The sequence below is a fragment of the Nicotiana tabacum genome, chromosome 4, assembly GCF_000715075.1.
Source record: "Nicotiana tabacum cultivar K326 chromosome 4, ASM71507v2, whole genome shotgun sequence".
Taxonomy (NCBI): Eukaryota; Viridiplantae; Streptophyta; class Magnoliopsida; order Solanales; family Solanaceae; genus Nicotiana; species Nicotiana tabacum.
Window position 1 is genome coordinate 58,003,366 of NC_134083.1, and position 17,428 is coordinate 58,020,793.

Here is a 17,428-nt window from a genome sequence, read left to right on the forward strand (position 1 = left end):
TGAATAATCCCTGCAAGCAAGCATATTACATTAGTTTCCGGGAATACCTTCACTCATTGTTTTGCCCTAAACACAAGTAAAAGAGAGCAAATAACAGGTTAAAATCCCTACTTATCAACTCCCCCAAACTAAAGCTTTTGCTTGCCTTCGAGCAAATAGGGTAATTCCCACCTCCACGAGAAAAAGAAAAGGATATTTCAGCTGGCCTAAGGTGACTCCATCAAGCATCAATTGGGACTAACAATTTCCCTCAACACAAATGAATTATCAACAACATCATGTTACGATTTTTTGAGTACTATAGTTCTAATGCGACACTAGAGCATCAAGAGTTGACTGAATTCATCAAGGAAGCTCGCTCTATCACATAGGTCATTGTGGATCCCAAACTCCTCCTCCTCTAGTCTCCATGAGCAAATCTCACTTTTTCAGAATGTACCACTCAAAACAAGGATTGTGAAGAAGTGCGCTCATCACTCTCAAAAGAATGCCACAAGTCCGGCTCTAAGTACCATAAGCTTACCCCTTATGTAAATCACCACTAATATAAGCTCACTCAATTTAAAATCATATAGGGCTTTAACAGGATGTAATGAAGGCTTTTGGATCAAGGTAGGCCTTTATTGAACTATGATGGTTTCATCTTTCCTTAAACACTCTATTTTCTCATTTCGGCTCATACTTTCTTGACTCTTTGAGTCGTTTTCTTCTTCCTTAGGGGAACTAGAGAGACACACTGTCACTCTTTATTACTCATGACAATCATTTTTCTCTTTTTCTCATCATTCCATGCCTTTCATCATTGCGTTCTTTGAATCCCTTCAACCGTCACTTTCTTTTTGACGTATTTCTTTTTTGGATTTTCTTCATTTTCTTTGCCTTTCCTTTTCAACAATTCTTTTTTCTTCTTTGAACCTTTTATCACTTTCAAATTCCTCGTCTCTCCCCCAAACTTATGTTTTTGCCAATTGTTCATCATGAATGCTAAGGAAAGATTGGGTGCCAAGAGAGAGTCATTATAGAACAGATAAAGGCTTGTAATGTGGCTATTGAATGAAAAAGGCTTAGGCTCAAAGGAGTTGACTAGGGATATCATATTGGTAGGTTGCGGAAGCTTTCAAAGTTCAAATTGGACCAAGGAGAGCCTACAATCATTTCTCAAGTCGAGCTACACTTAGAATTTCGCCTAGACAAACATTCAGGGCAAGTTATAGACTTATTGGCACGGGACTTGGACTTGCAATTCAATACCTCACCTCTCAAGCTGCTGGATTGTTGAAGAGAACAGAGTCGAGGGCCCACAACAACCCTAGCTAAGATTGGAAATCACAAATGGCTCAAGGAAACCACTCGATGATTGTTTTAGTCAACGCAAGAGTCTAAAGGTCACAACTAGAGCTAATCTTTGCCAATCAACTTGTCTCTAACCATGAGGTCGAAGGTAAATGTGTTAGTACCAAGTGAAGCCTGCTTGAGACACTTTTATTCATTACTACTTCTATATACACCAAAACAAAAAAAAACGGACTCGATCCCTTAAGAAGGTTGTCACGTCATCCATCATTGGGAAGAGCCACCCAGTTCACACAACATCCACCTTTGGAAAGAACCGTAGAATTAAGAAAATCAAAGGCTTATTGTTCACACAAAATGTAAAAAAAAGCTAAAAACTTAAAAAGAAGCTACTAGAGGAAATAAGAAGCTAAGCTATTAAAGAAAAATAATGAAAGAAGTTATGAAGTAAACTACGGAAAGTAAACTAAATATGTACAAAATGGAGTAAACGAATATATACATAATGGAAATGAATATATACATTAAATGGTAAAATTATATACATACCAAAAGTGAAAATAACGGTAAATAAAGATAAATAAAAATAGTGTCATAGTTATTACATACCAAATGTCATCACAAATCAAATCAAAATGGACCACCCCCACCCCCAAATAAAAAACAGCATTGTCCTCAATGCTAATATCAAAATAAGATCACAGAAAGGTTAGAGAGTCAAGAAAACTCCCTATGTGGTCTCTGTCTGCATCGGGTCAGGAATATGAGTGAGGTCCTCAGACTGCATAGGATCATCAGCTCCCTCTGTGTCCTCTAACTGGATCTCCACATCCTCTGACTGGGGGACCACGGGGTGCCTGAGCATCCGGATCATCTCCTCAGCAATATGTGCAGTGGCAGCCGGCTCCTCAGACTGGCCAGCTGCTGCATCTGATGCCTCATGCACTGGAGTAGGTGCTGCTGGGGCAGTCTCCCCCATGAGTATGTCCAGTGTAATATCACCGGCAGAAGAAATCTTCTGAACCTCTTTGCTCAACTTCTCCACTGAATCCTTAGATGCCTGAGTTTTCCGCATATTCTTCACCTGCTTTCCCAAATCCTTGATATTCCTCCCATGTGTATCAAGAGTCTCCCGGATCTTCTTCTGGTCGTCCAGAATATTGTTCTGGTTGTCCAGAATCTTCTTCAAAGACTCCTCCAATGATGGAGGTACCTGAGGCTCTGATGGGGCTGAAGATTGTATTGCTACTGCATTGGATAGGATAGTCAGCTTTGTGGTAGCTGCCTGCATCCAGTTGTTGAGGCTGGATAGTGTCTGTGAAACCCGCAGTGCAGTCTGAGGGTAGGTGGAAGATGAAGGCGTAGATAATGGCACTGTGATGGATGGCCCGGAGGAAGGAGGAGGCATGGCAGCTGCTCCGGCAGAAGTACCGGCTGTTGTGGAGGGCTCGACAACTGACCCGGTGGCCACTACCCCTAGCTCTTTATACTGGCCAGTAGGGGTAGTGTCTTTACCCTTGAACTTAGAGTTGTCCGCTCCCTGTAGGTGGTACCATGAGAAAGGCTTTTTAGCCTTCACCTCCACATCAAAATGTCTCGGCTCTACCCCTTGGTCGTGGAAATACTCTGTGAGGAAGTTGGGGTAGGGATATGATCTTTCTTATTTTTGAACTGCATTGGAGATGTTGTAGGACATCAAGTTTCCTACATTAACAGGATAGCCTACCATGATGGAAGCTACCAATACTGCTCGGAGAGTGGAAGGACATTCTCATGCTGGCACGGGTCAAGACGGCTGCACACGAATGTCGCCCACCCTTTTGCTTCAAAGTTAAGGGTGGCTCTGACAATTTGAACTCTAGCTGTGAGCCATGCAGTGTTGTCCTCGGAATAGCAAGTATCTCACCTAGCCATGGGCGAACTGCATCACCCAAGTCTAGCTTCTCCAGGTAGTGCACTGCCTCGACCTCCTCAAACCCTGCATAACTGTTCAGTGCATTTTCATCAAACCGGATTTTTAAGTTCCGGACCTTCGTCACCTTTGTACCCTTTTTGATGTGGGAAACATTGGCATAAAATTCCTTGACGAGGTATTCATTGGAATCTTTCAACCGGAAGGTGAACCATTTCCATCATTTTCTCTCCGTAAATTGTCGTAAGACATTCGGATTGTGTTGGCTTAGGTCTTTTGTTATGAATTGTCGCTCAAGAGTGAGCGACCTTTGGGGCCACCATTCCCGAAATTTTCCATACGCCTTCTCACTTACAAACCTATCAGCCCACACCTCCGACTTCTTTGATCTAGCCAGGCCTCCCATAATTATGTCACCCCTTCTCCCGTCATCCGGGACCTCTTCATCATCATCAACATTTATTGGGGCAGCTGTTGAGGCTGGTGTTGTAGTAGGTGGGAAAGATGGTACGGATGCCTGACTACCTCCCTCTGAGCCATCAGAAGAACTAGAGGAGGAGGTAGGTGTATCGACTAAATGGAATCTGTCGGGGAGTTGTTGTGATTATGCCCCCGGTTGTGGTTGTACAGAATCCCCCTCAGACGTCTCCCGGGATGGGAGGAATTCACTTGTGTCCGAGGAGTCGGCAGGAGGTCTAACAAGGGTAACCTTTTTGCCTACTATCCTTTGAGCTGCTAAAGGTACGATTTTCTTTCCTTTACCCCGGCCTCCGGAGGATTCTGCCCTCCCCTTTGAAGTGTCTCTTCCCCCACGAGAATGCACCATTTTCTGCAACGCACAAGTAGTGAAAGACAGTTAGAGTTTGGGTTCAATCATGTGTTAAAGCAGTACAGATGAAATAAAAAATAATGCTTCTCAGAACAGGGCATCGCGAACCGCACAAAAATGAGTGCAGCCACGAACTGCCCAACGCGGACCACGTAAAAGTGAACGCGACCGCGAAGAGGTCAGGCTCAGACTACTGGCTCTCTGAACTTGATCAACCACGGACCGCACAAAAATGAGTGCGGCCGCGAAAGACCAATCGCGGACCGCCTAAAAATGAACGCGGTCGCGAAGGCAAATGATAGAGTCTCAGAAGTTCAAATGCGTGGACCGCGAAAGATTGGGTGCGGCCGCGAAAGACCAATCGCGGACTGCATAAAATGACCGCGGCCGTGAATTTTAAACAACCATCAGTGCTTTGAAGCTAGGGTATCGCGGGCCGCATAATTTTGGACGCGGCCGCATACCCTATCGCGGAACACGGAAGAATGATCACGGCCGCGAAATTCAACATAAATCAGCAATAATGAATACCTAAAACTAAGGTTTTCACTAATTACCCAAGAATTGTAGCAATTAAACATGCAAAGTTACTAACCACAACCCCCATTATGCATACAAACACTACCCATAAGTTGTTAATCAAAAAGTACGCATTAATTTGATATTTTGGCATGATTCTAACCCTATCTAAAAAGAAAAATTAAAACAGAGAGAAAAGAAAAGAAAAAGATCTAATCAAATTATTGAAATGAACATACCAGTTGTAAAATATGGTAGGAAATCAACAATTGATGAGAATAGGTTGAGTTTGAAACCAAGTAAGGATGCACAGTGCTTTAGGTGAGTTTGAGAGGTTAGGGTTCGTAAAGTGTGAAATGTTTTAAGAACTCTTATTTATACTTAGAACCCATTGACCCCACCGCCTTACCTGAGTGCGGCTATGAAATTTTGTCGCAAACCGCACTCTTTACCTTTCTGTAGGTTTGCCTCAGATGCACGGGCGCGGTCCACGAAAAACTGGCCTTGGCCGCACAATTTGTGCGGCCCGCAAAAATTTGAACGCGGCTGCAAATTCTGAAGGAATTTTGACAGGCCAACTTCAGAGAGTTGGCATTTTGCCCATTTTAGCTATGCGACCGCGCGCAGAATTGTGCGGCCGTGAAGTGCTCATGCGGTCCGCGAAATTTTGAGCGCGGTCTATGAAAGTTCACCACCACCAAAGGTCAATTTCCTGCACTCCACAACCAATTCCTACGTACACTTCACAACCAGTTAGTCCAAAACAGTGTCTAATCTAAGAAGAAAATCAAAAGAAAGAAAAACACATGGGTTGCCTCCCAAGAAGCGCCTGATTTAACGTTGCGTCACGACGCATGTTACCATCATTATTTGAAATGGATCAATGCCACAATGTGGCTATCATCAATCTTGACAAGGTAGTACTTCACTCGGTGCCCATTGACTCTAAAGATCTCACCATTCTTGTTTTTCAGATCTAGAGCACCGAAAGGAGTCACATGTACCACTTCGAAAGGACCACTCCACTTCAACTTGAGCTTTCCCAGAAACATCCGTAACCGAGAGTTGAATAGAAGAACCAAGTCACCTTCCTTGAATTCTTTGTTTCGGATATACTTATCATGTAAGTACTTCATCTTGTCCTTATACAATGACGAGCTGGAATAAGCATGGAACCAGAACTCATCAAGTTCATTTAGTTGCTCTACCCGGAGATTGGCAGCTACATCCTATTCAAGGTTTAATTTCTTCAGCGCCCACATGGCCTTGTGCTCTAATTCAACCGGAAGATGACATGCTTTCCCAAATATCAACCGGTATGGAGACATACCAATCGGAGTCTTGTAAGTTGTTCTATAGGCCCATAAAGCATCGTCAAGTTTCCTTGACCAATCAGTCCGGTTTACATTGACAGTCTTGGATAAAATGCTCTTGATCTCCCTGTTGGAGACTTCAACCTGTCCACTTGCCTGGGGGTAATAGGGGGTTGACACCTTATGATTGACACCATACTTGTAAAGTAAAGTGTCGAAGGTTTTGTTGCAAAAATGAGAACCCTCATCACTAATGATAGCCCTTGGGGCGCCGAACCTTGTGAAGATATTTTTCTTTAAGAAAGCCACCACACTTTGTGCCTCATTGTTGGGCAAAGCCACAACTTCTACCCGTTTGAAAACATAATCCACAGCAACAAGAATATAAGTGTTCCCCATGAACTCACAAATGGTCCCATAAAGTCGATGCCCCACACGTCGAAAATATCAATCTCAAGGATGGTGGTGAGAGGCATTTCATCACAACGCCTAACGAGCTCGCTAGCGTCTTTGTACAAGGTAGGCCAATAGAATCCACAGCTTAGGACCGTTGTAGCAATTATCGCCCCACCATGGTGACCACCATAGGGCGAGGAATGGCAAGCTTCATGAATACTCAATTGCTCTTCTTCCGGAACACATCTCCGGATAACACCATCATTGCAAATTTTGAAAAGATATGGCTCGTCCCAAAAATAATCCAAGCAGTCCCGTTTGAGCTTCTTCTTTTGGTTTGAAGAGAGCTCATTCGGGACAATGCCGGTCACAAGAAAGTTAGCCACATCGGCGAACCAAGTTATCCCAGTCAAAGATACAGAGAGGAGTTGTTCATCCAAAAATGAATCATTAATCTCGAGGCCATCATGGGGCCTCCCCTCCTCTTCCAAGCGGGACAAGTGGTCTGCCACTTGATTCTCACTCCCTTTTCAGTCTATTATTTCAAGGTCAAACTCTTGTAGAAGAAGAACCCATCTCATCAACCTAGCCTTAGAGTCCTTTTTACTCATCAAATAATGAAGCGTCGCATGATCGGTGTGCACAATCACTTTGGTACCCATGAGGTACGGGCGGAACTTTTCCATGGCAAAGACAATGGCTAATAGCTCTTTCTCGGTCACCGTATAGTTGACTTGGGTATCGTTCATTGTTTTGCTTGCATAATAGACCGGATGAAATATCTTGTTGATTCTTTGCCCCAATACCGCTCCTACCGCAACGTCGCTAGCATCGCACATGAGCTCAAATGGTAAGCTCCACTGGGTGCGGTAATGATGGGAGTGGTAGTCAACCTATACTTGAGTAGCTCAAAAGCTTTTATGCAATCATCATTGAACACAAACTTGGCATCTTTTTCCAATAACTTGCACAAGGGTTTCACCACTTTTGCGAAATCCTTGATGAACATAAGGTAAAACCCTGCATGACCAAGAAAGCTGCTCACTCCCTTGACGGAAGCCGGAGGAGGGAGTTTTGATATCACTTCAATTTTTTCTTTGTCCACTTCAATACCGTTCTTGTAGATCTTATGGCCGAGGACAATTCCCTCCTTGCCCATAAAGCGACACTTCTCCCAATTAAGCACTAAGTTGGTCTCCTCACATCGAGCCAACACTTTATCAAGATTATCCAAACATTCTTCAAAGGAATCCCCCACAACACTGAAATCATCCATGAACACCTCGAGGGAGTCCTCCACCATATCCGTAAATATTGCCATCATACACTGCTGAAAAGTAGCAGGTGCATTACACAAACCAAACGACATCCTTGAGAACGCAAATGTGCCATACGGACAAGTGAAGGTGGTTTTTCTTGGTCTTCAGGTGCAATGAGAATCTTGTTATATCCGGAATACCCATCCAAAAAGCAATAATAAGCATGTCCGGCAAGTCTATCCAATATTTGGTCAAAAATGGCAATGGAAAATGGTCTTTCCGGGTCACTTTGTTCAGCTTCCTATAATCCATGCATACCCTCCAACCGATGACAGTTCTTGTGGGCATCAATTTATTTCTATCATTTGTGATCACAGTCGTTCCCCCCTTCTTTGGGACATATTGTACCGGCGAAGTCCATGAACTATCAGAAATGGGGTACACAGCCCCTTCATCTAGCCACTTGATGATCTCTTTCTTGACTACCTCTTGCATGGCCTCGTTCAACCTCCTTTGATGTTCCACGGAGGGTTTGGCATCTTCCTCCAATATGATTTTATGCATGCAAAAGGCGGGGCTTATACCCCGAATATCCGCCAATGTCCAACCTATTGCCTTCTTCCTTCTTTGAAGAACCGCAAGGGTGGAATCTACCTGCACGTTAGTGAAGCACGAAAAAAGAATAACAGGTAATGTGGAACAAGGGCCTAAGAACTCATACCTGAGGTGTGAAGGCAAGGGCTTCAACTCCAATGTGGGTGGATCCTCGATTGAGGGCTTTGTTGGTGGAGTCTTCCGGTTCTCAAGGTCCAAGGAAAGTTTTCGGGGTCCATATGTGTAAGATCCCATTCCTTGCAAAGCATTTGCATATTCTACCAAGCCTTCCTTCTCATCCTCATCATGATTCAGCAACACAGCTTCCAAAGGGTCTTCCACATTCATCATAGCACTTGTGTCATCAACAATCACCTCAATCACAAGATCCACAAACGAACATACTTCGTTGCTATTAGGTTGCCTCATTAACTTACACACGTGGAAAATAACTTTTTCATCGCCCACCCAGAAGGTGAGCTCCCCTGCTTCCACATCAACTAAGGCTTTCCCCGTAGCTAGGAAAGGTCTCTCCAATATGATTGGCACCTCATAGTCAACCTCACAGTCGAGTATCACAAAATCTGCAGGAAGTATGAATTTGTCGACCCAAACTAGCACATCATCAATTATCCCCAATGGCCTCTTCATTGTTCGGTCCGCCATTTGCAACCTCATGTAAGTAGGTCTTGGTTTCCTAATTCCCAATATCTTGACGACAGAATATGGCATCAAATTAATGCTCGCTCCCAAATCACACAAGGCTTTGGCAAAATCGGCACTACCAATAGTGCATGGAATTGTAAAGGCACCCGGATCTTCTAGCTTTGGAGCCATGAAATGCACAATGGCACTCACTTGATGTGTCATTTTTATCGTCTCACAGTTCATTGACCTCTTCTTTGTTACCAAATCCTTCATGAACTTGGCATATCCCGGCATTTGTTCTAGAGCTTCAACCAAAGGCACATTTATGGACAAACTTTTTATCATATCAATGAATTTCTTGAATTGGTTCTCGTTGTTTTGCTTGGCGAGCCTTTGAGGATATGGTGGAGGAGGCCTTGGAAAAGGAGCCTTGGCTTTGGGCACTACCGGATCCAGTATGTCTATCACGTGTTCCCTAGACGGGTTCACATCATCTTGTGTCTCCTCCACGTTTTCATCAATGTCTATCCTCACTTCATCGTTCACATTCTCATCATTTCTTGGCTCATCCTCTTCTTGCACAACCACATCATCATTCACGATCTTTCTTTGATTGGAGGTACTAGCAACTCCACCTCTACCACTTCTTGTAGTCACCTCCATAGCATGGCCCGTACTATTTCCACCCTTCGGGTTTACTACTATATCACTTGGTAGTGCCCCCTTAGGGCGAATATTCAAGGCTTGAGAAATTTGACCCATTTAGACTTCCAAGTTGCGGATAGAATTGTTGTGAGAGGCTATTTGGGCATCAGAGTCGGCGTTTCTTTCCATCATTTGCTTGAACATACTTTCTATTCGTCCCATCTCGTTGTTGGAAGAACTTTGCCCTTGTGACGGATATGGAGGCGGGTTGTTGGGTTGTTGATACATCGGGGGCCTTTGAGAGCCCGACCCCCGGTTCCCTTGATTATTGTTGTTCCAACCCCCTTGGTTTCCATTGCCTCCCCAATTACTATTATTGTTGCCACCCCAATTGCCTTGGTTATTTCCTTGATTCCCCCAATTTTGATTGTTGTTCCCCCAATTGTTCGGATTGTTGTTGTTGCCACTATTCCAATTCCCTTGGCCTTGGTTGCCCCAATTTTGATTGTTTCCCTGTGATCTCCACTGTTGTTGATTTGGAGCATTGCTCTATTGACCTTGGTAATTGTTCACATATTGAACCTCTTCACTTTGATCGTTATAAAAGTCATCTTGGTTGTACCCACTACCATTTTGCTCAAATTGATCCTGATTGTATTGAACTTCTTGACCTCTTTGTCTCCTCTTGTTAACCATTACATTCACTCCTTCCATGGCAATTACTTGCTTTGGCCCCTGAACCTGCTGAAGTTGTGCCTTGGCTAACTGATTCATGGTAGTTGTCAACTCTGCTATGGCTTGTCCGTGATCATGGAGTTCCTTGTGAAGGTGGATAACATTAGGGTCACCCTAAGGAACGTTGGCCCGACTTTGCCAAGATGAAGAGGTGTCCGCCATCTCATCTAATATTTCACATGCTTCTGAATATGCGTGTTCATGAAGTTACCCCCTACGAGCTGATTCACCACACACTGGTTAATTATGTTGATACCCCTATAAAAGGTTTGATGGATCATTGCTTCAGTCATATCGTTGTTGGGTCATTCTTTGACCATTGTCCGGTACCGTTCCCAAATCTCATGTAACGGTTCATTTGGCTCTTGTTTAAAAGCAAGGATTTCATCTCTCAATGTTGCCATATGTCCCGGAGAAAAGAACTTTGCTATGAACTTCTCGGCCAACTCATCTCAAGTGGAGATAGAATGGTTGGGTTACCTCTCAATCCAATCTAAAGCCTTCCCTCTAAGTGAGAAAGGGAAAAACCTTAACCTCAAAGCGTCCTCAGATACATTCGTCTGCTTGCTCCCCCAGCATATGTCTACAAAACCTTTGAGATGCTTATATGCGTTCTGATGTGGAGCTCCGGTGAAGAAACCCCTTTGTTCTAATAGAGTAAGCATGACATTGGTTATTTAAAAATTGCCCGCCCGAATCTAGGGCGGGACTATTGCACTTGCGTAGCCTTCATTGGGCAACACCCGGTGTGCTGCCCTTGGAGTAGGTGGGGGAGGGTTTGGAACGTTGTCATGAGGCGGGCGGCCTCTTCTTTGTACTTGAGGTTCAAGATGAACCTCACCCACTTTATTTTCATCTACCTCCTCCACCTGAGGAATATGTCCGAGGACCTCGTTAAGAGCCATTTGGTATCTAAAAGCAATTGACACACAAAAGTTAGAAAAACGGAAGGAAAGAAAAACAAAACACACAAATAGTTAGATATATAGCTAAGACAGTCTAACTCCCCGGCAACGGCATCAAAAATTGATCGGGTCCAAGCCTGCACTACTATTGAGTAGCGAGGATGGTCGATGCAGTTTTACCCAACAAGGTCGGGATCGAATCCACACGGAGTTAATTGATTTGGAATTGAGTTTATATCTAAGTCTAGATACGTGTTTTGTTCCTAATTACGCTTCCACACATTTTGGTTTTGATTCTACTTCTAATTCTATTTTATTGTATGCAATGATTAAAGCTAAGTACAATATTTTTTATGTTGGTTTTCAAGCGTTTAAAAGGATTAGGGTAGTGACTTCCGCCTAGGTGGACATCTAACGAGTTGCAAGAATCTAGGGCAAGCTTGATTAATTTGGGGTTGTAATATAGCTATCACACCCAAGTACTCACTCTATATCTCTCGATAGTTTGAGTGATTTTACCCAATTTGGCTTTCTCAAGTCCAAATGGGTAATCATGCAAGTCATGTGATATTAGCTTAAGTTGGGTATTACTATCTCTAGGTTTAACCCTTTAATTGGGGCTATCAATTTCTTGAGTTCACCCCCAATTCCTTGTTATCCTAGTTTTCCTAGACTTAATCCCTCTTTCTCAAGAAGAGACCAAGTCATAAAGGCATGAATCAGTATTTGCAACCACTAATTCTATAATTCTAGCAAGAACTGGGCTAAATATCACTAACACATAAACATTCAAGCACTAAAATTCAGTACCCATTAAATACTCATGCTAGGGTTGGGTCACAACCCTAGCTATGGGTCTAACTACTCATAGCAATAGCAGAAATCAAAGATGAAAATAAGATAAAATTCATAATACTAGATTAAAAGATGAAAATCTAATGTTATAAGGTAAATCTAATACAAAATTGCCCAAAAGGGAAGTTCCAGCCGTCTCACGTGCTTAGCAAATACACAACATGACCTAAAAATGACAAAAAATTCTATTTATACTAAGTTAAAATTTTCGAACAAAAATACCCCTGCAGAGGTTAGGCGGCCGCGTAATTCTGACCGCGGACGCACTCCTGCTTTAGCGGTCGCATAATTCTGATCACGGTCCGCGTTCTTCACTTCTGGATCTGGGTTTCGCGGACCGCGTAATTTCCATCGCGGTCGCGTAGGAGACTTCCGCGGCCGCATAATCTTGACGCGGACCGCACTTCTTGTTTTTGCTTAAAATGTAAGCTCTCTAAACTTCATCAATTGCGGTCCGCGTAATTCCAATCGCGGCAGTGCAGGGACTTTCGCGGCCGCACCTTTTTGACGCGGTCCGCGTTCATGTTTTAGACCAAAAATCCATCTCTCTGAATCTTCCTTACGTGGACCTCGAAATAGTGCTCGCTACCGCGTTGTAGCTTTCGCGACCGCACAATATTTGTGCGGTCCGCGTTTCACATATTTTGGTCCAGTCTTGGTTTTTGTTCAAGTTTTGACTCCTTTATGAGTTGATTATGACTCCTTTGGCTCATTTTGAACAATCACTGCAAGCAAGCATATTAGATTAGTTTTCAGGAATACCTTCACGCATATTTTTGCCTTAAATACAAGTAAAAGAGAGCAAATAACAAGTTAAAATCCCTACTTATCATTATACCTACATAAATACCATCTTCTTCCCCAAAAACAGAAGCCCCCCCTCCCCCCACTTTTTAACGGAAAAAACTCGGGTGGAGCCCACCGGTCCAACAAAAAATGTAGATTCTCGGTCTCACATCGTATATAAGGTGTTATCTCGTAGTGGGTTGCTTATTACGCCTCCATATCACCAAATCTTCAACTTTCCAAAAATTTAAATCGAGGTATTCCGACTTATTGTTTGTTAAAACTCATGTATAAAAAATGCATGTTAGTTGTTTTTACTGTGTTATATGTTATTTTGTGATTATTTTGCGATTAATTAATTTGTTATTTTTTATATGGATTATATTATTATTGTGATAAAAAATTAGTAAAATAGAGAAATTGTTATTAGTTGTTAAAAATGTTAATTAGTTAATTTTTACTTTGGTATATGTTTTTTCATGATTGTTTTGTGATTAAATTAATTTGTTGTTTTTATCCGGTTTAGATTAGTTATTTGCTAAAAGATTAGTAAAATAGATAAATTGTTATTTTAGGAATAATTAATCTTATTTAGATGTTATTGTTGTACATATATGAATATGTGACTTTAGTTCCCTGTAGTGGTATCTTGTGCCTGTAATTTTAATGTAGTGCTCGTATTTGTAATGTAGTGCCTTTTAGCGTAGTAAAATATAGTGCCCTTTAGCGTAGTATCTTTGTAGCTATTGAAATTAATCATTTAATTATCTGTTAAATCCAAAAATATCTGAAAAAAGTTGATAGTTCAAACACACACAAACTCTCTCGAATTCTAGTCAACAAACGTAAGAAAATAACATTAGAAAACAACAATATTTGTCAAACTAAGTATAAAATAATAAACTAACATATAAAATAATAAAGTAGCATATACAATAATAAACTAACATATAAAATAAGAAACAAATATATAAAATAATAAACTAGCATATAAAATAAGAAATTAACATATAAAATAATAAACTAACATATAAAATAATAAACTAACACATAAAATAAGAAACAAACACATTAAATAATAAAAAAGCATATAAAATAGTAAACTAACATATAAAATATTAAAGTAACATATAAAAATATCGAATGTATCAACCTAATTAACAATATAGTAAAAGTATCGAATAAATTTTAATATTAAAGATATTGCAATATATTTAAAGATGTTAAGCAATGAAAAAGAAAAATACTTTAATTAATATTGTTCAATTTACAGTAGTCGTCATGGAGGTTCCGCCTGTGTATCCCGAACCTGCATCGCTAGAGCTACTGTTGCTACAGGCCGAGCATATATCTTCGTACATATGGGAGGGGCAGTGTTTGGCCCAGACATTCCGTGTTAGACGGGTAGACGATATGTGGGACTTTCTTAGGGCCCACCCACTTCATCCCCGTATAGTCAGACGCCTTCAGAATATGGGTTTTTATAGGATCATAGAGATCGACCGGTTGCAGTTGGACTGGTCGTTGATCACGGCTTTGATAGAGCGGTGGCGACCGGAGACGCACACCTTTCATTTACCAATTGGCGAGGATACTATCACGCTTCAGAACTTGGAGGTTCTATATGGGTTGCCGGTTGATGGACATCCTGTAGCTTACCCGCATGCTCTCAGAGAATATATGGGATTGCAGTACCTGGAGATGTTGCAGCGGCTCACCGGTTTCCAGCCAACAAAGGAGGCTGCATTTAGAGGGGCCAGTCGTTTGTAGTTGATGCCCGTCCGACTGCATCTGGAGGCGATGGATACAAACATTACAGATGATACACCGGATCTTCATATCGACCGGTACATGAGATTGTTGATGATGCTTATGTTTGGTGGGGTATTGTTCCCGAACATTTCGGGAAACCTAGTGAGCTTGATATTTCTTCACCATCTTGAGCGGCTAGATGATTTACCTGGTTACAGCTGGGGTACAGATGTTCTAGGTTACTTGTATAGGCAAATGTGTCAGGCGAGCATGGGCACCCACCGAGACGTTGCCGGATTTTTGCTGCTGCTGCAGGTGAAAACATAGTCAATTATTTTCATGATTATAACATACATAGTAAAAATATACCTTAAATTTTACCTCTACATTGTATATTATGTTTGGGCCTGGGAGCGGTTCCTGCAGTTGCAGCCATCTCTACCACCCATCGCTCCGGATGCACCACCTCCACCGTTTCTCCCTTTAGCTAGGAGGTGGGTTGATAGGCGAGGCTACGGACGTGAGGTCGAGGCTCGACATAATCTCCTATATTGCAGGGATTTGTTGGATTTGCTGGAGGGCGCGCAGGTACATATATACTTAAGTTTACTTGACCTGGCTTTATATGTGTTGCGTTTACTCACGATTTATGTTTTTACTTAATAGTTCATATGGAGGCCATACAATGACGAGCTAATAGTTGGTTTGCCCGAATATTGCTTGAGCGACCGACTTATGTGGAGCTCTTCCGTCCCATTGATGTGTCTCGATATAGTCGAGCATCATCTTACTGAGCGATTCCTTCGCCAGTTTGATCGACCGCAGCTTGTAACTATTCTGCCCGCTTGGCTTAGGACACATTACCAGTGGGATGATCGTTCCAGGGTTGACCAGACATACGTGGCCTGGCTAGAGGCGCAGATTGAGATGTGGGACCGTCGGCATGACCTGATTCCGCCACCCCTCCACCTGAGCGTACGGATGGTGAGCATGAGTATATGGGCTGGTACTGCAGCATTACCCGACTTTTCGTTAGGAATCCCGTTCATCACGTTTGTGGTCGGTACATTCCATACGCCGGGAGGCATGAGGCACTGGTATGTTATCCATTATACTTACTTATAATGTTAACCTAGCCTTCCGTAATTAATATTTTACATGTTGTGCATGCTATTGGCTTACATCTGTTCTACCAGTTGGGGCTGCAGATACAACAGCATACCGGCGAGGGAGCGGCAGCTTTACACGAGTATGGTCGCTATGTTACAAATCTAGCTTCCCGGACATTGAGGCGAGCCCGAGATGACGAGCGCTTAGGACACGAGGTTGATTATCTGCCACCACAGCAGTACCATTGTGGGCCAGCAGTGGAGCCTGAACGTGGTCGACATGGCAGGCGTGCCCAGAGAGGAAGAGGTGTCCCACGAGGTCGTGGGGGTCGGCGAGGACATGGTCCCCAGCAAGGGGATGTTGAGCTACATGTTGAGGATTTTAGAGTTGATAAGCCGGGTGACCACCCTGAGCCAGACTATGCTCCTCATGATATGCCGCCATTCAGCCTTCAGCTAATGCCAGAGACTTCGTAGGTGACCCCGTCAGCTCCATTGTTGATTGCGGGCACGTCCATTACGCGACAGGAGTGGGATCAGTATTTTCCTGGTCCCCCAGAGCCATCGACGGTTGCTGATGATCGTCTGACATGAGATGTGCATAGTGGGCACCGACTAAGTTATGGGTCATCACCGAGGGATGCTGAGGATCTTTCACAGGCTCAGGTTTGTTTGTATTACTATTATTTATATTTGTTTTTATTTCATTGATTAGTCATCCATACCTAACGCGTTTTTATTTTTTTTAAAGGCATCATCCTCGCCCGTCACGGAGGTCACTTTGTGCGATACTAACATGCCTGAGATGGATGATTATATTCAAGAGCCCTGGGAGATGATGGTAAGACCATTAAAAAATTTTTAGCTAACACGTACATTAGTAATATATATTTAATATACTAAAATATCTTATTATTTTATAGGTTACTGCTGGACCGACGACCCCTTCTACCGAGCCTGCCAGCCTTACCGACGATCATGCTGCAGTGCATCCTCAGATAAAGAGGTGACGTGATGAGGATGATCCTCATAGTGTAGCCGGGCGGTATGGGATGCGCCTCAGGCCAGCCAATGCTTTAAAGCATACAGGTTGTGGGACACATTGACATTTTTTTATTATCAGTACATATGACATTCAATATATAATAGCAACATTATTTATATTTTACATTATTTGCGCATGTGTTTTTATTTCTCGAGTTATTTATTAGTTAAATACTACAACACAAAAACATAAATGTTAACTTAACATAATTTTAATTCGGTACAATTAATGAAAATACATGACACGTAAAACATAAAGATAAAATACTACACTCAACACATCCATATGTTTGTTTAGTCACTATCACCCATTATTCTGTGTTTCAACCACTTAATTTCTCTCCCAACCTATTTTTATCGTCTTCTGCATCTTTTAGTTTCTCCTTCACTGCCGCAAGTTATTGTTGTAGTTTGAAGATCTGGAGTTCTTATTCACCGGTCATATTCCAAACATACTGCAAACATGATTTGTAGTATTCCTGGTTAATGGGTTCATCATACCATTCTTCAAATCTACATTGATTTTCGTCCTACCAATGTGGATTATAACACAACACTATTATTAACATGTTATATAAAAAAAATTAACAAACATTTTTTCCAAAACAATAGCTTACAAGTTATTGACAGATCCAGCGTCTGAGCCCCACATTACTATTTGACCAACATGGCTTCAAAATTGCACGTTTGCCACAATAACACCTTGGTACGTCATTGCGTCCACACATTTCTTAATGCAAGAAAAATAAAAATTTTATGGAAAGTTTTTCTATTTGTTTTGGTTAAGCGCAAATAATAACTAAAATGCGCTAGGCTTTTATAGGTAAGATAAAA

General features: G+C 42.2%; 1 protein-coding gene across 1 annotated transcript; it reads left to right on the plus strand.

The window, feature by feature from the left end:
• Positions 1 to 13,970: 13,970 nt before the first annotated feature.
• LOC107770341 (serine/threonine-protein phosphatase 7 long form homolog) lies at positions 13,971 to 14,459 on the plus strand. The gene has a single exon (XM_016589639.2). The coding sequence runs from the start codon at positions 13,971 to 13,973 to the stop codon at positions 14,457 to 14,459; it is 489 nt and encodes a 162-aa protein (XP_016445125.2).
• Positions 14,460 to 17,428: the final 2,969 nt, after the last annotated feature.

Bases quoted from the DNA above. Each gene is read 5' to 3' on its own strand.
- LOC107770341 (XM_016589639.2), top strand. From the start codon at position 13,971: ATGGAGGTTCCGCCTGTGTATCCCGAACCTGCATCGCTAGAGCTACTG.